Raw genomic sequence first — 22,857 nt, forward strand, 5'->3', positions numbered from 1 at the left:
TTTGGATTAGTCTTTATGTCGATGTCACATATAAAAATATTTTCCAGTAAGCTTACCAATAATTTACGTGCTTTGAGATATATTTAATAAATTACCATGCCATCGAAAAGTGGTTCGTTGCGGTAATATCGCAAAATCGTGAATTTTAGTCGGATAAATAGATGAGAAATACAACAGATATCTTCAGTGTATGTGTGCGTTAGCTGCAATTCGTCAATACAACTTGATTTCCAGAGTTTTGCTTATTTCGGCGCAACAAATCACATACTCCTACAATTATCGAATAATTGACTCTGGGATGCCCATCAGATGTGGTCGAACCGCAGTTATTGTGTGTGTTTAATTCCTCAACAACAAAAGGAATGCGGCAGGCAAGGTATACACCCCCTTCCGTTTCATAATTATCTCAGCCATTCAGCCAGTCGAAGCAACATTGCAATTCCAACAGAATGCATTCCAATAACTGTAGCTAATGAATTCAAAGGCAATATGGAGCTTCCGACTTATTTATAGACTGTCGAACAACGGAGAGGGAAAGCGGTCGGGGTCGGCTAACGTGCTGCCTTGACATTGCTGTATTTATAGTTTACTCATCTGCTATTGGTTTCTTTGCCACTTATCTAAAATTGTTCGTAGTATTTGGGCAGAATAGACTTGTCAGACCAATTTGGGTTAGCGAAGATATTTTAAATTCGACAAGGTATATGTACTATGTTAGTTTTCAGGTCGCTTTTAGAAGTTACAAGGATCATGGGTGATGGCTGTCTAAGTTCTGGGTGTTTTCTATGTATTTAAGTAAGGCGTTAAGGCGTATACATATTTATATAACGCCTTAACGAGCTTACTGTGGAGCTTAGCAAATTTGTGTAATAAGTAATATTTATTTTCTATCTTGTTTGTTCCAGGTATGAAGTTTGCGCAAACTGTCTTATTCTATTACCTACCCAAACACTATCTTATGGAGTTATACTTGCTCTAAAGAACAAAGTAGTGTAAAACTTTGAAAGCTTATTTGCTAGAAAGCAACTGAGGGAACGACTGTAAGTTTCTAACGATTTTTCTATATATAATTAAGAAGACTTACCGAAGTGTGTTTCATTGTGCAATCCCAACGACAATTACATAAGTTGTCAGACCGTAAATTTGCGGTTGATTGATAAAATTAATTGACACTCGACGGTAGGGGTAGATCAAAATAGCCTATTAGAACGACGGCTTAACCGACAACGTAGCCAGGTAAATACGACGTTTTTAGGGTTCCGTACCAAAAAGGTACAAAGTCCAAAAGGAACCCTTATGGTGCGACTCTGTCCGTCCGTCCGTCTGCCACAAAGCTAAATATCTCGAGAACCAGCTATCGATTTGAAATTTGGAATAGTTATGAACAACGCTAATCCAGACACATTGAAAGATTATTTTGTTAATTTATTTTTAATAACTATGGGAAATGCCCAATATGAAGAGGGGGCAAAATTTCAAAGTCTGGTGTCGAGGTCAAGTGGGGTATCATTTGAAAGAGCTCAAATTGACCATTCCAAACCATTTTTTTTACTATTTTTTGTAGCGGAATAAAAAAGATTTATAGAGGAAATGTTGAAAAGAAAAATACCACCCCCCCCGTGACATCAGGTACATCTGATCAAAAACATTTCGCCTTTATAGTTACAAGAGATGATTCAAAGTTTGTACGGAACCCTCGGTGCGCGAGTAAAACGAACTCGCACTTGACCGGTTTTTAGGGTTCCGTAGCCAAATGGCAAAAAACGGAACCCTTATAGATTCGTCATGTCCGTCTGTCTGTCCGATTTTGCCACCGCCACTTTTTTCCGAAACTATAAGAGCTATACTGTTCAAACTTGGTAAGTAGATGTATTCTATATGAACCGCATTAGGATGTTTACACAAAAATAGAAAAAAAAACAATAAATTTTGGGGGTTCCCCATACTTAGAACTGAAACTCAAAAAATCTTTTTTCATCAAACCCATACGTGTGGGGTATCTCTATGGATAGGTCTTTAAAAATGATATTGAGCTTTCTAATATCATTTTTTTCTAAGCTGAATAGTTTGCGCAAGAGACACTTCCAAAGTGGTAAAATGTGTGTCCCCCCCCCCCGTAACTTCTAAAATAACAGAATGAAAAATCTAAAAAAAATATATGATATACATTGCCATGCAAACTTCCACCGAAAATTAGTTTGAACGAGATCTAGTAAGTAGTTTTTTTTAATACGTCATAAATGGTACGAAACCCTTCATGGGCCAGTCCGACTCGCACTTGGCCGCTTTTTTTAAATCTGGTGAACGCTAGTCCGAGCCGTCCCGTCCTTCCTGTCGCCCCTACCTCCTCCTTAGTCCATTTTAGTTTGCGATGTGATTGGATCAATAGCTTTTTGTGAAAATACAGTTTTACCCTTTGTTCTCCGTCTACCTGAAACGGATTGTGCCTATGTAGCTCTCAAGTCTAAATCGCACATGACATAAAAAAAATAAAAAAAATAATTCAGCCTATATACGTCCCACTGCTGGGCACAGGCCTCCTCTCATGCGCGAGACGGCTCGGGCTATATAGTCCCGACGCTAGCCCAATGCGGATTGGGGACTTCACATACACCTGACATAAAACGTCAAATTCCTAATTATCAACATGCCATTACAGCTTTTGAACTAAAGGATATTAAGACTAAATGGCTGTTAAGCTACATCGCATTACGACTAACACGCATTAGGACAACAGCGGTATTATGACTGACTTAGGTATGTGCTCGAAACAGGCAGTGCACTGTATAGAAGAACAACACAATGTCCTATTGCCCATGAAAATTGAAGTTTAGGCAAAACGCGAATATGTCACTTAGAGAATCAGGCACGAGCTCTAAACAGGCGGTCCACTATATAGACCTCAGATCATAGAAAGTACTAGATGGCTGACGGAGGCGTGGCGCGTGTCGCCGCGACATGGCCACATCGTGGCCATACCGGCCCGCCGTAAGACAAATCTATAAAAAATATATGATATACATTACCATGCAAACTTCCACCGAAAATTGGTTTGAACGAGATCTAGTGAGTAGTTTTTTTTTTAATACGTCATAAAATTTAAAAAAATTTTTTTTCATCAAACATATACGTGTGGGGTATCTATGGATGGGTCTTCAAAAATGATATTTAGGTTCCTAATATCATTTTTTTCTAAACTGAATAGTTTGCGCGAGAGACACTTCCAAAGTGGTAAAATGTGTGTCCAAAGTGGTAAAATGTTGAACAAGATCTAGTAAGAAGATTTTTTTTTAATACGTCTTAAATTGTACGGAACCCTTCATGCGCGAGTCCGACTCGCACTTGGCCGCTTTTTTTTCACGTATTAGTCAATAAAACCACACATTTTAACAAATAAATCCAGTGACATATGATTTTTCTGAGTCAGACCATGTTGTCGTACAAACGCGTGGCAATTTGTCTATGCATTCTACATTGACGCTTGGGTATGGAAAACTATTTGTTGTGTCGTTAGCAACGGCGCAATGCATTAAACCGCTAACGATATTCACAGGGGCATTATTGTTTCTTGGTACGACCGCCAACCGACGCCGCGAAGTAGAGTGGTGCTCGTGCATATAATTGATCTTTGAGCGTTATCGATAAAAATGTTTGGATATAGTGTGTGTGAAAGTAATTATTTTTCAAGTAAAATTTTACAATTATTTTATATGCACCTATTCGATTTTAATCCAAATTAATAAGTAGTAAATTAAACATTAGAATTTACTACTTAGTAATTTGGATTAAAAATCGAATAGGTAAGCCAAAAAATAAACTGATTTAATTAAGTACAATTTATTTATAACATTATAGTTTATACCTATAAGTATATTTTATTCAGGTTCTTAGCAACGATTCGAATATCTGCACTAGGTATAATCAAATATGTTCATGATTGCAATTTTTTTCAGTTTCCCGAAAAATCCCAGTATTAAAGAAAAATGGATAGATGCTACAGGCAGAGGCCCTAACTGGTTTACGAGCGAGAAAAGTGTTATTTGTTCGGATCATTTTCAAGAAAAATGTTTCCAGTTACAGTTCGCCTCATTTATATAACGATAGAATATAAATATGTTTAAAATAATAGTATATTGTATACTTAGTCGATCCAAAAGTTCTATCAGAAAGATTTTTACTGATAATTATGATTACTCTTTCCTTATTATTCGTACATATGATTTAAAAGCTTATTTAATGGTGCATTATACTTACAATATAATTTACTACAACTTGCTTTCGCAGTTCTTCATAACTCTTTGTAACATGCTGGAATTGCTTTCAATTGGTGACGAAATATGCTATAATAAACTGAAACTATTTTTTTGAAAATGAAGCGCTCGCGTCTAACGACAATCCCAAAGTAAACAATTTAAACAAACATAACATCAAATAATGACTAAAATTTTAACCAATTTCATTAGTTAAGCATAAACAAGCTTTCGCATCATGGTACATGTTTTTTTTTAAATTAAAAGCTTGTATTACATTTTATCAGTAAAAACCTTTGTGAGAGAACTTATGGATCAACTAATATACCTTACACGTACCTTAAAATTCTTAGCTCGTAAATAAGGTCAAAAATTTAAAGGAATATAAATTAAGTCTATGGCAATAATTATTTAAAACAAAAATGTCAAAACTCTAAGGTCATGTTCAGAACATGTAAAATATCGATAGCTCTATCGAATTGTCCTCACTCTAGTGCCGTCGCTCTAGGCTCCTACACCGCGCGGTTTGGCCAATCACAGCGCGTCAGTTAGTTGTCTGGCCACGCCTTTAATGATGTGGTGGGGGCCAGTTGGAGACAGCGAGACTCGTTGAAATTATGCTTCGTTATAAATCTCCTTACTTCTTATATCTATGATATAGACAAACAGCGAAATGGCCAGCAAGCTAGATAGTCTTTATGCCCTTAAGGATTGAAGTTTAGGTATAACGCGACATAGGCACAATCCGTTTTAGGCAGACAGAGAACAAAGGATTTTTACAATGTAAGGGGTATTCGGGTAATTTCGAAAATCACCCCAAATTCCATCGTAATAATAAGACTCGCTGTTCGGAATTATCCGACTGTTTTCGACATTCGGAATTGCCCTAACACACCTAATATAGATAGTTCTTTAAAATGTTCTATAGTTTATCTAGACACATGGCATCACAGTGGCATTGCAAGCTTAAGTTCATCATCATATCAGCCTTTTATCGCCCACTGCTGAGCATAGGCCTCTCGTCTAGTACTCCACTTATCCCGGACCTCAGCCATTCTCATCGAGAAGTTAAGCTCAAGTTACAATAAATACATCTATACAATATTTCAAAATAACCAATGATAACAAGTTACATCCGAAAACCGGCCAAGTGCCAGTCGAACTCGCCCACCGAGGGATCCGTACAAATTTAACTTTTATTTATTTATTAAAAAAAATTATAGTTTCCAGATTTTTCCCTGTATTTGTAGTGTAAGACAATATTGCATTCCAAATTTCATAGTTCCAAGTCAATGGGGAGTACCCTATACATTTTGATTCCCTTTCTGAGAGTGTCGAAATATACGATTTTTGTGGCATAAACGGCCGTATTTTTTTTGTTAACTAAGAAGTTAGATTTTTCAAAGCTTCAAGGGGCTGAGACGAAAGAGATCATGAGTATGGAATTTCATTAAATATATACAATCAAAGTTTATGTTCAGATTTGCAGTCATTCAGAGAGAAAAAACAGAAAAAATATCAGAAAAAACAAAAGACGCGCGTAAAGACTTCGTTTATTTTTTACCATCGGCCAGTGCGCCTTAGGCTGCACTATGCGGGTTTGCCATGTTACAAATGAAGTGATTCTATTGATTCTGAACAAACACACACCTCACTAAGCATCCCCGCATATCTCTGTTGAAATAGCAGCTTAAACTTGTCCATTCTATTACTTACATTACTTATCTCGCAGATGGGACAAGTTAGCGAGCTCCACAATTTGCGGTTCCACTTTCTTCGTTATATCCCCGAGGATCGTTACACTACGGCTGCGGAAATTGTAAGCCGCTTATTATATCAGCTTTGGTACCCTTTGTCGAAAATTTTCTCATAAGAATACACTATTATACTTTCCATTAGCTCACGGATTCTTGGCTAGTAAAGTCCATTTAATTGTCTAAAAATAAGCAAGAAGGTATACCCGGGTAAATGAGACCGGACTATTTTATGGCGAAGGGTAAATTGAAAAGTCAAAAGTTGGTGTAAAAATATTCTTGAGCGCTTCAGAAACGTAGGCATTTTTTCCAACTAATGTATATTTTAATATAACTTTAGACATACATGTGACTCAATATTATACTAAACACGTGTCATCACGCGTCAGACTTCGTCCTTGCAACATTAAGCTTCCTAAGGAAAACCTTTTGGCACGGAACTGCTCACAAAAGTTCCATAGCTACAACGGCAAATAGTCCCATTATCACCCGTCCTTTAGTGTTTAGTTTGCATCATAAATATTTACACACTTTAGAACCTTATCACGGAGAAATAAAGTGCTAATCATGTACATATTTATAAGTTGACTGTTGGTAAGGTCATTCGCTGAACTAGCCTGTAAAACACGGCACTGTAGTCACGTATCAAGGCCGAGGGCTGGGCAGCACGCGATTTCTCAATACTGGATTTACTAGTGAGTCAGGTGTTACAGAAATCCGATACTCGGTAGTTTTTGTTAGGAACAAGGATTTGGTTTGACTTTGCTTTTAAGGGTTTTCATGGTGGGGGCTAGACAAAGAACAGGAAGGAAAAGAAAGGAAAGGAAGGAAGGAAATAATTCGAAAATTGCAAAATATTGAAGTAGTGAAGTTGACTCCGTAAAGTGCCCGGTTGTTTCATGCGATAAACGCAGCGTTGAACGAATGCGGAAGGAAAATTTACCATACGTTTACCGCATAAAATAATGCATGGTGATTGATTATCTCATTATAAAATGAGTGTGCGACAAACGCATCGCGCTTAAACTTGCGTTTATCGCATAAAATAACCGCGCGCTTAAGTAGGTATACATACATCACGCGTTATCTTAGTTATCAAGCGTATCTAATGTTCTACAATGCCTTTCTTGCTTCGGAAAACTCAGCTTTTTAGGTAATTGACAAAACATTTATAGCGTTTTGCAGTTCCAAAGTACGTAAAAAATTCGAATATAATTAAACTTCCAGATTCAATTAAAACTACTTATTATGAAGGAATTTTGGTATACAATTGTGTAGGTAGGTATCTAAATATGTAGGTGGTTTTAGCCTCCCATTTGACCTTACCGATTTCCATTACTCGCAGAATATGCCAGCAAGATTGATGGTCATGTACTGGCTGCAAATGTGTTCGTAATACTTACATGAGATGCTCGAAATATTGTGTTTGGTATTTCTCTATATTTTTACTACATTAGTGTCAAACAACCGAACTACATAAGTATATTTGACGATAACTATATTCAATTTAAGGGGTGTCCCATATGTTCAGATATGGCCAAAATGTTCTAACCTCTGGGAACAATGGGACCGTGCGAAGTGCGTGGTGGGGGTAAGTAAAGCGATCCCAGCGCATAAGGTGGTAAAAATTTGAACTAACTGCGGATAGCGTCTTTAACATTTCGTACAATTATATGGCTCGAAATGATTTACGATTACTCCTGAAATATTAATTTAAATTGTATGATGTAAGGGACCATTGTAATCTGTATGAAATGCTTAATATAACTAACGTATTTATTTTGATAATTGTTAATAATGTATCCATGTAAATAGCTTTGCAAATGCCACATATTACGTGATCTTTTTCTAGAAGTTAAGAATGGATATAGTAAGTTATCCTTAAGAGATAGACATTTCACATCGCGGACTTTTTGTAGACCTATGAATGAGAAACAACCCCACCATACATTATGTTGTTATATCTCAAACGGATTAGGCAGCGTTTTCGATTAAAGCTCCTAGCCAGCGTGATTTTTTTCCGATAACATCGTTATATTTCAAACAATTTACACAAAACCTTAACAAGTTATATACTTAAGCCTTCCTCAAGAATCACTCTATTGATATATGAAAGTTGTATGATAATCCGTCCAGTAGTTTTTAGTTTTGGAGTAGTTTTATAAGATGTAGTGAATTGACGTTTTCCCCTAGAATTGCGGACACTAGGTTGCGGGACAGTCGTGCACGCTCCCAATATCAACGGTAGCAAAGTTCTATTAATAAGTACGAAAGATTCATCGAACTTTAAAAATCGAATAAAATTCAAAAATACCTTCATCAAATTTGCAACAGAAATCCTCCTGCACCAACTCATAGTTGATTGAAATTAATTCAGAAGTATAATTATCAGAGCTCCACTTTTCATCTCCTACGAATTTGCCAGATAACAGATCCTGTTACCACTGGATAGTGCAACCATTACTGTAATTGGTAACCTGAGTGCATCCGGTCCGTTCCTGCCAATTACGGTATATGCTGGAAATTGAGATAAAAAGCGCAGATAGTGTTGAAATACAGTTTTTTTTATTTCATCTTTCAAACATTTAAAGGTATCGGGACAATATTTATTGAGCCACCCTATGAGCATAATGAAGGTACCATTGTTGTAAGCCAACATAACGACTAAAAATTCACTTGTAAGTTACATTTAAGTATATTGGTTTTGTGCATATTTATTTTTATTTATCTTCTATTCTATCATAAAGTAGCATAACAAACATTACTCCAGCTGTTTTAACTGAGCTAAAATTTCGATTTCGTATTCAAGTTTTTTTGCACTTCTAATCCATCGAAATTGTAGAATGTGGCGAGGCTGATTATAGCAGAAGCTCACAAGCTCTGAATGTTTACAGAGCAGATGCCATCTTTACAGAGTATGATCGCTGGAAAAGTTAGACCCGGCGCCCACTATCGGCATGGCACGACAAGGGATCCTTCGGCATTTTGCCGAAGCGTACTCAGGCATACCGAGACGTCCTCAGGCATTCCGAGGCGTCGCGTCGTCAGGCATGCCGAGACATCCTCAGGCAAACGGAAACGTCCTCAGGCGTTAGTCAGGTGTGTTTGGGAATGCCGAGGTATCCCTCAGGCGTTTTCAGGCATACCAAGGTGCCTTAGACATGCATGCCAGACACGCTAAGAACGCCTCGGCGTCCACAAGCACACCTCGGTATGCCTGAGGACGCCTCGGCATGCCTTAGAACGTCTCGGCATGTTTGAGAACGTCTCTGCATACCTGAGGAAACGTTGGCAATACGCCGAAGGATCCCTTACCGTGCCATGACGATAGTGGGAGCCAGGCTCTTCACAGTAGGCGCTGGTAGCGCCCTACACTATAAGTACTGTCACGAGAAAAATCATCATAAATAAAAACAAAACTAAATTAATTTTTTTCAAGAAAGCTTGTGTAAGGTGTTACATATGTATATCGTCAAAGGTAAAACAAAAGCACCCGAGTGGTTCAACAATCGGATACGCTGCGAGCCCTCGAGCTCGTGAATGGCAGCCATCCAGTTCGATAACATCGCTCGAGCAAGATAAAGCTCTTCCGGACTGTGAAAAGTCGGGGTAATGCCTTAAGTTGAGAATTGGAATAGCTCTTTTGATTTGATTTCATTTTAGAATATGAACACACGGTATTAATAGATATTTTGGAGTCTTCTGCTCTCAAGATCAAATCCCGTCTCTCCACTAGGTACATACCGTTTCTTTGGAAATTTGGCTCGGCGTGAGTCAAAAGACGATAATCTTGAAAAGTCGTTGCTCTTCGATCCCGTGGAGAGCCATCGAAGAAGTGGCAAGAATGATACCCACTCGCTAGTTTAATAGCATGGAAAACTCTACAACTAGTCATATGCCTTACGGGAAACGGTTGAAGAGATAGTTCAGAGTCGGTAACCGCTACCAATTTTTAGTAGGTATATGTAGTTTGGCGTGATGTATAGATCTCAAAACTGCCGGGAATCAGTGGCGCAGGCTACGTAATGAAGTCATCAAAATGACTCCCGCCTCGTTCTGAATATTGTACACATGCGGTGATGGTAGTGTACAAAAGTACAACCCTCAAAAATGAGGTTTTGACATAGAAAATTAAGAGATTAGGTACTCACGATTTTGGTGTTAAGGTGCATAAGCTCCCGCTCAGTGACGCGGCGCCGCGCGGTCTCCATCTGCTGCTGTCGGTACTGGTTGTACTTGTACAGCAAATACATTCCGGGCAGGGCCAGCACCACGAACGGTCGCATCAAACTCGACGACGACCGCGCAGGCATTTTACCACCATTTTACACTACAGTACACGGTTCACACACATTTTTACACAACACAGTTTACACGTATGGAAGAATTTGACTTAGTCTAGAACTACGGGGTTTCTAAGTTATTGCTTGAATAGACCAATATTTACACAGCGTTCTGGTTGCGCCACCTGCAATGAAATAATACATTTTAATTATGAATTTATGATGTATACAGAAACGGCGGGTGTAATTGTAATTACTACGTATTCAGTGGATAATTAAATTGAACAATTCGGCCGAGTATCAGAAGCGACGTGAATTGTCAATTTTATACGTGTAATTTTCTCATTTTAATTACATATACCAGTATAGCCGGTATGAAAATCACTCAGTAGTGGCTAAAATGAGACAAGATGAGATTATTATTATTATATGGGATGGTTTGTAATGAGTAATGACCATGTATTATTTAAGGATGATAAAATTGATAAAAGTATATAAGTATTACATGTTTAACGTTATTTTTCGGTTTGCTTATCTTATCATACGAACAATTTAATGATTATGACTTATATTCAAACTGAGAACCGATGTTTAGATTATATACCATGTTTTTGCTCTGAATATGAGCATTCTTGAAACACATAAGATTTTCCTAAGCCTTCCCGCATAATAACACTCCCCCGTCCCGTAATATCATATTAGCTCCAATTTATCGTTAACCCACTTGACCTTCCACTCGAAGCCTTCAATTACGACGGCAACGTTCGATTATCGCGGAAAATTAGTTTTTAACAAACTTGCCAATACGGCAATTTGGACCAAAATACAGCTAATGAGCAGGCAATGAGTTGATGGATCGTCCCAGGAAGTAATTGGCTGCGCGACTGTCGATAGGGGAGAGATGGGAAATCACAATCAGTAAGGAAATATAAGGATAACAATTAACCAGTAACTAAATACCAAATAATACCAAAGAACAGGACGGGTGATGCCTCCGACAAGAATAATTATCGGCCAATTTCATTGGCGACCGTAGTGGCGAAGGTTTTGGACCGTCTGCTTGATCTTCAATTTGCCCGCCATATACACCTGAACGAGGCGCAATTCGGTTTTAGGCCAGGGCTCTCTAGGAAAACGGCAATTTTGAGGCTCAAGCACACGGTTCAATACTATACTACGCGAAATACGCCGATATACGCATGTTTTTTGGACTTGTCGAAGGCATTCGACCTTGTTTCGTACAATATCTTATGGGATAAGCTCTTGAGGGAGTCTACTGCACCCAGAGAGTTGATCTACATCATGAAATATTGGTACCAAAATCAGAATAACAGTGTGAGATGGGCCGGTGCATACTCAGAGGAGTACAGGTTGGAATGCGGCGTGAGGCAGGGAGGTTTGACGTCTCCGCGGCTTTTCAATCTATATATCAATAGCCTCATCGAGGAGCTCACCGGAGCCGGCATTGGGTGCTCAGTTGGTGGCAAAATAATGAACAATATAAGCTACGCTGATGAAATGGCTCTGCTGAGCCCATCGATCGGAGCCCTGGAGATATTGATAGGAATCTGTTAGAGGTACGCGGAGACCCACGGTCTCAGATACAACTCCAAGAAAAGTGAGCTACTCGTGTTTAAGGCGGGTTCAAAAAAACCGAAGTTCATACCACCACTAAAACTGGGAGGAACTGAGTTAAAAAATGTCACTCAGTTTAAGTATCTGGGGCACTGGGTCACCGAGGACCTCTCTGACGATCTTGACGTGGAGCGTGAGCGTAGGGCATTGGCGGTGAGAAGCAACATGTTGGCTCGCAGGTTTGCACGTTGCACGAAGAGTGTCAAAATAACTCTTTTTAGGGCATTTTGTCAGTCTTTTTATACATGCAGCCTGTGGGTCAAGTGTACGCAGAAATCTCTCAATGCCTTACGCATCCAGTATAATAACGGTTTCAGGGTGTTCTTGGGGTTGCCTCGATTTTGCAGTGCGTCGGGGATGTTTGCGGAAGCTCACGTAGATAGCTTTCAAGCCATAATGCGTAAGAGAGTGGCCTCCCTGATGCGCCGTGTTAGAGTCAGCCCCAACAGCCTTCTGAACACTGTTATTGACAGTTTAGATTGTCCAATAGTTGCAAAGTGGAACGCTATGCACATGAACAAATTGAGCAATAGAGGTGTTGTTGGGCTATTTTAGTTATAAGACTTAGGTTAATTTAATTTATTGTATTACTTAATGACTTTTTTTAAATTATTATTAATTTTTAAATGTTTCTGTTTTTATTATTATATTGTGTAATAAATAATGTATGGGTCTTGTTATCCGAAATAAATGATTAAATTAAAATTAAATAGAAATACTCTAAGTTCACAGGTATAGGGATATGAGACTTTTTGAATAACGCAAATATTATAAATATAGCCTGGACGTAACATTGACGAAATCGTGCCAGTTTTCCTTGGCTTTTAAAATATCGATCAGAAAAATCTGGCTTGCTCCAACTTAGCAGCCTCCGCCATAGGAAAACGGTCACTTTTTCCGTCATAGTCTAATGATGTTTATAAATTTCAATGTACTTTTGAGTTAAATTACAACTAGCCGTTTAATTACTATGAAGCATGCATACTTTTTCTATATCTACTTAGTTTTTAGTTACGTTACAAGCTAGCGTTTAAGTTCGCAAACATATATTCAGACTATTTAGATTTATGACATTGTTACCAGGTTCGGGCCCTATATGATTAAAAAAATACACCGCAGTTTCTAAACTTTTCTGTTGTATGTAAGTTAGTTTTGTTTCCCGCTAACTAGTTTCCTGCAAAGCATTCGTAATTACCCTACTCTCCCCTAATGTGAAACAAGTTTTCCGAGGCTTCCTTTATCGTGCGACGAGCTACGGATGATTGGATTTGCTCGAATGGAACGCAATTGTTCTGGAAATGTAATGTTGCTGTCTATCAATTCAATGTTATTTGTTGCGGTGTTCCGACTTCCGACCGTAAGTGTTACATGTATTTGATTTGACCTTTATGTTTTGCGATAGAAACGAAAACGGTAGGTTCTAGTCTTGTATGACTTTTGTAGAGCTTTAACTTTTGTAAACCAATAAACTGGCTTAACACTCAAGTTATGAAATTGGGCGTGAAAGCACACAACAGACTTGATAAACACTATTTATTTTATATTGCACCTAGCTTCAACAATTCACAAGAGCTGTTGCACAACCGTCACTTGCGACTGCCGAGAACCGAATGTCCGGTTCAAGCTTGCAAGTCTTGCAACGGAAACGTCATAGTTGTACTTGTCTGTGATTGGCCGTCTCGGCAACTGTCAATACCGGCCAATAACGGATAGTAGGACTAAGCTAACTAACGATACAGGTGCGTAACCGCAAACCACTTTCGCTCGTCTACGAGTCTCTTTATCGCTCGAATTATAATAATGCAAGTGCGATGTTAGAGATTCAAACAGGTGATGAACAAATGATCGAAGAGGTTGGTGGTGGCAACCCCCCAGTTTCGTTATCGTTACGTCAAGTTTTTATTTTAATACTTTTATCATCCGTACCTACATAAGGATTCGCCTTATAACCGTTTTGTATATCTGGAGCTTAGTGTTCCTGATCATTAGCTTGGACACTAACACTTTCTGCAGAGCAGCCGCTTAGCGTAGAGCGTTCTGGATCCGGACTTGTATCTCGCCCTTTCTCTGGTTGGTATCCGTGACTATGCAGCCAAGATACTTGAACCTCTCCACGCCTTATTTATTTATTTATTTATCGTATGGCAATTACTACTACACTGTATATTGAATAACGATTAATTTATAATCTAAATCTACATTTCTCCAAGTAGGTAATGGCTGCACTCGTTATGTTTTTGAAATCTTCCACTGGGCCATCGTATTTTGTAAGTGGGCACTCCAAAACGATATGGCGGACAGTTTGCTTTGGGCATCCGCACTCGCAGCTTTCCTGGTCATTCCATCCCCATTTTTTCCGGAGGTATGCACAGTGGCCGATTCCTGTTCTCAGACGGTTGAGCATGCACCAAGCACGACGTGTTTCATTGGACCCCGGCACGTAGCTCCGCGGGTTAAACTCGAAGAGATCAGATGGGACATCTTCCTGCGACCATTCTTCGGACCAGGCTTCGTTCAGGTTCCACTGAGAGCGTGGTTGGTGGATAAGGAGAGCCGGTGGGTTTCTTGACTTTAACCGTGTGCACCTGAACGTAGCCAAGTCTCTGTTCAACGGCAGTTCCGGTCGTTCATGGGCTTTGTCAATTTCTCTGAGCAGGTGTAGTTTGCGCCGGAGGTGAGGAGGGGCAATGCCACTTAGAGCCGGGAGCCAGTGTACAGGGGTGGGCTTCATGCACCCCGTGATGAGGCGCATCGTAGCATTTAGCTGCGTATCAATAACGCTTGTGTGGGTACTGTTGAGCCAGGCGGACGCGCAGTATTCCGCTGTTGAGTATACAAGCGCCAACGCCGATGTTCGTAGGCAACTAGCAGAGGCTCCCCATGTAGTTCCCGTTAGTTTTTGCAGAATGTTATTTCTGGTCCTCAGTTTTGCTGCGGTGTTATTAAGATGAGTGCTGTAAGTTAAGCTTCGGTCCAGAGTGACACCTAGGTATTTGGGAGACGGATTGTGGTTGAGCACGGAGCCCCTGAATGGGATGCTGAGTTTCTTGGTAGCTAGTCGGTTATTTAGATGGAAGCAACACACTTCAGTTTTCGAGGCGTTAGGACACAGTCGCCAGCGAGTAAAGTACTCGTCCATAACGGCTAGATCATGTTCTAAGCAGTTTTCAGTGGTGCTTATATTGCAATCCTGCGTGACTAGAGCTAAATCGTCAGCGTAGGCGACGCCTTTATTTGAGGTATCTCCCACTGTGAGATCTTTCATATGAAGGCACTCAGTTTTGTCGTGATTAAAACGTAGGCCAACCTTCACAGCTTCCCCCTCTAGATTCTGGACCGCTCTGCGGACATCCTTTTCACTTTATCTTAGAAGAGCCAGGTCTGACATTAAACTCCACTCCGCCATCTGGAATTGTGGCCTTCCCAATGACATACTCGAGCACTAAGTATATAAAGTACTTTTTTTTAGGATGCGAAGCTTGGACACTAGCACAAAAGGAAGAGCGCGTGCTACTGGGAGCTGAGAGGAAGATCTACCGAAAAATCCTAGGACGCACAGGTGGAGAGGATGGAACCTGTAGACTCCGCAGGATACCGGGAGATTGAAGATCTGTTGTCCGAGCCGAAAATCATTGGAGAAACGAAAGCCATTAGACTCCGATGGCTCAGGCACGTAGTCTGGACGGGTAAGGATCGTGCAGTCTGGAGGGTGTGCTCTGGAGTTCCAAATGGCCGAAGACCGTCTGGACGCCCTAAGTACCGCTGGAGAGACGAAGTGCAAAAAGACCTTTTGAAGAAACTGTTTTGGACAGAGAAGCCTGGCGGTCTTTGGTGTCGTAGGCCTTCGGCTTCGAGTAGCTGCGCCACAGCAGTAAGTAAGTAATTACTTTTATAGTCAAAAATAAAACCTTCCCAATTGTGGGTTACATTTAATGTCGTCGCAAAATCTAATCCATAGGTAGCTCAAGCTTCCTGGCTTGCACAGCAAAGACATTTTCCTATATTTAGCCCCTCAAGAAAATCGAAAGCACCCGATGTCGGTGCCAGAGCGCCCTGGTACCCGCGCGATACCATCTACATCGAGTCTCGAGGCAAGACATGTTGACGTTCGATCGCCTATTGCCTGTTCATTTGTGACGTCGTGACGGAACGTTAAAGCAATAAGCAATAACGTGTTCCCAAAGTTTGTTCGTCGTGGTTTACTTCGTTTCATGTGTAGATCAAAATGCTGCTAATATATGGGACATACCTAACTTACCTAAGGATACCGATCGGAGATTGATTACACAGATTGTAAAAAAATAAAAACCCACAAAGAAGAGAAATGACCTGTACCTACGTTAATGTTAATGTTAATACCTATGTGGGAATAAACACAATATTGCGTGTGAAACAGGATCTTAATTTTAATTAAATTCCTATTTAATTAGTCTAAAAGCTCCAAGATGCAAACACATATTTCGTACACAACCTCATTTTTCAAAGGTCAAACAAAGATAAAAACTTCTAAAGAACTATCAAAAAGGAGTTCGCAACTAAACAAACTTATATCTTCTCTCGCGATTCTCTAAATTCCGTCTCTTTTGCTCCCTGGTTTGAAATATAAAGTATGATAAAGACAAGGCTACAGTCCCGATTTTTTCGTAGCAACGCGTTGATCGGATCGTTGGATAACAGGCTTAGGCTTAACGCTATTTCAGCTGTTACGTGGTTTTTGCCGTTGCTACATCGCTGGCCTTAATCTTTGGCGGCGGTTTCGTTTTTATGCTAAAGTTGAACGGGTAACCGAGATAGAAAGGAAGTAATCCATTAACTAAAATCGCCTAATTATGTAGATATTCGTTGTCTCTTCAAAACCGTATTTGATTCAAGGCGGAGCGAAAGGTAACTGTCCCAAAACTTGCATACAATTGATAATTTAGTAGGTACCGATTTGGTGTCTGAAATTATATTTTATTAACTCTGTATAGAATTACGTAGATAATAACATCTTATATTTAAACGAATCTTCTTTAACATTATACAGTAGTTCAGTTCAAAATCAAGGACCAAGGGTATTGTCCTGATTGATACAAAAGTAATACATTCGTACATTAGGCACAATAATAGCATTAAATATTTCGTCAGGTGACAACCAAAACTCACATAATTACTGCTACAAGTTCAAAGCCCTAGTGAACCGCACTATTCATACAACAAGGTTGATTTTCGTGTAATTAATTAATGAGTTTTGGTTGTCAACTGACGGTTTTTTATTACCGTTTTGCTCTAAAGCTCTTTTAAATTTGTTACTTCACTGATGTACTCGTATCATCGTCCACACTGACAATTCTAAAACCTTATTGCAATTACATAAAATCCATCAATGCCCAGTTAAAAACGTAATCCAGTGACTCAAATCCCAATACCTTGTTCATTCACATTCGAAACGAAATTGAAAAAGCGTGAAATTAAAAATAACGGGCGCACGGAAAATAATGATTTCAGTTTATTACCATTCTGTTCACCTTTGGGAGAACAGCGCTTATGTTACATCTCCATGCTCGTATACGTCGCATTTTGATGGTTGACATGTGTTTTTACCCTGCGATTCTACGGTTGGAGTGAGTAGAACGAGCGCAGTGAAAAGTAATTCACACTGGTTTCGGTATTTCCCAAGAATTCTTTATTTTATTTTATACTACGTCGGTGGCAAACAAGCATACGGCCCGCCTGATGGTAAGCAGTCTCCGTAGCCTATGTACGCCTGCAACTCTAGAGGAAGTACCCTTCTCTCTTCACTACTTGATCACCATCATAAGGTTCATTTTATTAGTGTATAATCTAAATAACTAATATGATGGGTATACCTACCTATTACCCACTGGTTTGTGGATCTAGCTAGTCATAAGTGTGCTAACACTGTTCAATAGATCCTTGAGGCATCATATAACTATGTAAGTACGTTAAAAATCATTATAAGGTTAACTTAATGATACACTGGTGTCTGCCATCGTGGAATTTGAAGATTTTCTAGTCAATAAGTTACGGTATAATAGGAATGTTACTATCCGCTCTAGACTTCTAGTTTATATTTAATTAAAGTCTAGGTAGCAATATATGGCAGTCTCCCGGGATTCTGATACAGGTGATTGCATGCGGTTCACTGTAGCTATATCAAGGTAGGTATAAGTGTTCCCTCTGTCTTGTGTGAGCCGTATGAAGAGCTTTAATTAAAACTGTAAAGTATATGGTTTAGGTATATGCTGCAAACTATTTTCATTACCAACGTCTTTTAGCTGCTAACTTATTGTGGCTGTTATATAGTTAACATAAATAAGACGTGCGCCAATTCCACATGTTAAAACCTTTAACCTTTAGTTCCACATGTTAAAACCTTAAAGCCACTTAAGGCACTTTACTCATTCGGAATGTTGGATGGGGAGACATATGAAATAAAAGGTTTATTTAATCGCTCTACATATTCATTTTGCTGCGGCGCAAACCCTGGTTAACCCTGGCGCAGTCATATGTCTCCCCATCCAACATTCCGAATGAGTAAAGTGCCTTAAGTGGCTTTAAGGTTTTAACAAAAAAGGCAAAAAATCCTCAAAAAGGCTAATCTACTAAAAGCAACCCTTTGACTAGGCGTTGAATAGAGCCAAATGAGGTTACTTAGTGATGTTGAGACGTCCTTCTAGCGTAACTTGTTTGATCTCGAGGATAATGCACATGATCAAAGCAGATATGTTCAAATGAAAGCACGGAGGTGCCCGTTAGAAGACTTCATCACGTTGTAAGGACGCGTTAGAGTGGTCAGTTAAATAAAATAAAATCTTTATTGCTTTAAATCTTACATTGCATTTCATATTGTAAAATTTATAAGTAAGACAGGTGTATTAAGTTTGTAACACATTTAGGTAATGGGGTTGAGCCTCTGCCTCCCAAACTAGGTCTAAGCCTGTGACTGTGAAATGCGTCGTCAATAGAACTCTTTTGCGGAAGTCAAAATATTTATTTATTAGGTATACTTATTTAGTATTTAGGTACTTGGTTACCTACCTATCAGTGGCGGCGCGTCACAAATATTCATAGGGAACCCGGAGCTAATTTTGCTTTCCTTTTCTCCATGAACCGATCGTGAAAGTACTCAACGGGCTGAAATTAGACAAGCCGGTGGGAATCGAGTTCTTTGAACGATCCGCCACTGCTACCTATCCCGCTGATCTACAACTAAAATCCGTCAAGCAAATTGGATTGTCAAGCGTGCTAAAAAAAACTAAAAACCTATAAAAATACTTGTAGGTAAGTATAAAAAAACATAACCTCCCTTTTTCATCATCAGTAATACTTTTAACAGCACTATACCTCCGGGTATAATAGAACCTCGTTGACACTAAATCGCGCTAACATTCAGCGTGTTCAGACTAGGGCTCCTGATATCCGTGATACACGCCGATCCGTAGCTACGGGTTCTTAAGCCCGGCGGTACTAAGATCACGAATTTCACGAACACGGCAAGGTACGTACCTCGTACCTGCGTTCGCGTCCGGATTCACGTGACACGCCGTGACCGTGACACGCCATGATACGTAGCCCGTACCTGCGTTCGTGCGCGGAGCTTCGGGCTCGGTTCCGTTGGATAGGCACTTATCGCACGTCTCGTAGGTTCGACACGCCCGGGAGAAAAATAAATAAGGACTAGGTATTATTGAATTGAGTTACCACTTAGTATATTGAATACGGGACGTACATCGGACAAACATTTACGTGTGAATTAAACTTAAATTGTATTTTTGCATCGATTTGAATATAATGGTTATATCTAAATAATTTATGGGGTTATTCTGTTTTTTGTATAACCAGCTATTGATTTTAGTCAAAACTAGTGACCTGCTCGTTGCATTGCACTAATATAAATATAAGGTGTAAAACTCCCTAGTAAGTATCATTATAAAATTATGAACTTAAGCAACGCTGTGCTACTGGTTGTCAAAGTCAAAGAATATAACGTATCCTAAATATAAACAAGGCAATCCTAATCCAAAGAAACAAAAGGGTAAATTTCTGCAAATCTTTGGTAGGTATGATAAAGATAATACAGGTAAACAAATTCAACAAAAACACATGTACGGGGCCACGGAAAAAAAAGTACGCAGCTGCAGTACTTATCAGTTACGGACTTTCGGCACATTAAAGAGTACTGTTTATTTCTAGATTGAAGGTAATAATGACATATTATTGTTAGAGTGTTTTATTGTATGACTAACAAGCTAAGCCAACATACCGGGTTTTTTTGTAGATAATAAGTGTAGTTGCACGTGCAGACAAAGATAATAAGATTTGCGAGCGACTTATTAAAATGAAACAAACCATATACATAAGTAGCTGTGGGCTTTACCTTTTGTTCGTGAAGTTGAAAGAAGTGACCGCGATGTTTTGTTTTACAAATTCGTGGTATTTTTTATTTAATCCGTACCCCTAGTGTAACTTTGATCGACATTATAACGTGACGAACGCGTTTGCGTTAAGTCTCATTTTGTATAGGATTTTGAGGTTCCAAAACGTCCCGCTTGGCGCGCTCTTTCGAAATCCAATACAAAATGAGACTAAACGCAAACGCGTACGTCACGTTTGGAAATCGAATTTATTTACACTAGGGGTACCGGAGGGGGCAGTTTAGAATTTTGAACTCGCATTCATTGTCATTAGTTACTCCTGACATCACAGTTGGTCTTCAAGTTTTAATTTAGCCGTGATTTTAAAGTTATTTTTGTTGTTGTTTCGTAATTTTTTTTTTTGTTATTGTTAGTGTATGATTAGTGTTACTCTAATGGTGTGTTTAAACTATTAACAATGAAGAGAAGTTGGGTGTGGAGATATGCCACCAGAACGAGAGTCGGAGATACAGCTTTATGTACCTTGTGCAATGATCGCACAAATAATGAGTTTTCCTGTCGTATTATTTGTCGTATTTTAGCAACCCGTTTATTAAAGTAGCTATTCATTGTAATCAATGTTTGGTTCTTTTCATTTATTACTCATTAATATTTAAAAGGCCTTACTAATGGAAATAAATTTTAATTCAAAAGTAATGAAACGGAATTAGAGCTTTGAATAAAAAACTCACGATACATTTTTATTCGTAGCTCTTAGAGACCGCATCGTATCTTCACTCAACGTCGCGGGCGGACCGAACCGGCGTGTTCTTAAGATACGTGAAGCCGTGATCACGCCTACACGGATTTACACGGATTCACGTACCCTAATTTCACGTAGCCGAATGTCACGTGCGGAACGGACCATAAAACCGTTGCCGTGAAACACGAAACCGGGCGCACGGCTACGGGTTCACGAATCACGGACACGACCGCGAGCCCTAGTTCAGACACACAGCGTTCACACGAGGTTCTATTATATCCGAGTTTCTTTACTCAGGTAAAGGTGGCAAAAATAATACCGAGAAGCTGCAGCTAAGAACTTGCGGCCCTAGTGCGGAAAATCAACTCCTTACCTACCCTAGATCGCATCTCATTCAATTGCACCGAAGCTACCTTAGAATTAGGGAAATAAAGTTCACTTTTAAATAGCGGTGCATAAAGTTTGAATGATGCGCTGTCTCCAACTGAACTCTTTTAATATTCTTCTCTTTACAAAGCTTTTATTCTTTTGTTCTTGCACTTTATGCTCAGGGGTATTGCACGTTACTTTGCAGTGAGGAATATTTAAATGGAATGTTTCTTTTGAGCAAACAAAGTTTGATTAGGTGAGTTGATGATAAAATTGTGTTGATCTAAAGATTCTAAAGTAAAAGGCGATATTGCATTGCTATTGATCCAATTAGTATTGTTGGTTTGGTACGCTTGGGAACAAAATAAATGTGTAAAAAAAAAACATTTTGTTACAAAGCTCCTGCCAACAAAATGACATGGTCACAGAAAATTAGGTTCATGGAATTTTTTATTTATTTGAAGGTTTACTAGGTATATAAAAGTTTACCATATTCCAAATTTGACCGTGTAGCTAGAGTTATACAATACTATGGAAGTGTTAAAGGCTGGAAACCAAATTTCAATGACAAACAACAAAAATATTCACTCCCTTTGAGGTTGAATGTCCTAAAATCTTCTACAAAAATAATGAAGAATGTTCTACAACATTTGAAGAAACCAAATAAAGGTAAGTAGAAACTTTCAATGGTTTAGGCTGTAGGTTGTCTGTCAGTATCGCGACTGCTTAATCTACTTTAAAATACATTATTATTTAGGTATCTTCCAATGCTACTTAGTTTTCGCTACCATCTTTGGTCTTTGAGAGGTCTCAATCACAATATTTTGGTTTTCACTGGAAGAGCTGAAACCATCGAGCTAAAATGCCTTCTTTTGTTTTCCCTGTTTTCAACAAAACTGGCGCAAGTCAATGCAAGAGTAAAGAAAGAATCAGAGGCCACGTATAACTGATAACTATACCTAGAAATTTTCCTAGCACGAACGTCATGTTGTTAGTGCTTGACAAAATAAAAACATCGTCAATCCTATTATCGATAAGTAACCCTTCAACGTAAATCATTTTCCATATTCCCGCTTATTTATTTATTTATTCGTATGGCTTCCGGTATACTCCCATTACATCCGTGGAAGATGAAAAATCTTTTAATCAATAAATGTGGATTTTTTCAAAGACTCAAAACAGTTTGACGTCCGAAAATATGTAAAAAAATGGATAGATTACTTCGAGAATCATGTAAAAAACCTGTATGGTGGTTTTATTGTGCGATGGCCATTTGGAGGGCAATCTCAGTATATTTGTGTGTCATGGATTTTCTTTTAAATATAAAGTATGTAGGTAAATTATTAATAAATTGATAGTTTCGTAATTCTTGTTCATTTATTTCCAATCATGCCACATTTGTTTAAGACATTATATATTATGACAGTTATAAGATATCGATACTAC

General features: G+C 38.9%; 1 protein-coding gene across 1 annotated transcript in view; it reads right to left on the reverse strand.

Moving 5' to 3' along the window:
- The window catches only part of LOC133526688 (inner centromere protein B), a 94,919-nt gene that overhangs the window by 53,544 nt on the left and 18,518 nt on the right, over positions 1–22,857 (reverse strand). The window contains exon 2 of the mRNA XM_061863397.1: positions 10,156–10,472. Within this exon, the coding sequence (XP_061719381.1) occupies positions 10,156–10,317 (162 nt within the window). The 5' untranslated portion in view covers positions 10,318–10,472. The remainder of the gene's footprint in view (positions 1–10,155; positions 10,473–22,857) is intronic.

This window comes from Cydia pomonella, chromosome 16 (assembly GCF_033807575.1).
Source record: "Cydia pomonella isolate Wapato2018A chromosome 16, ilCydPomo1, whole genome shotgun sequence".
Taxonomy (NCBI): Eukaryota; Metazoa; Arthropoda; class Insecta; order Lepidoptera; family Tortricidae; genus Cydia; species Cydia pomonella.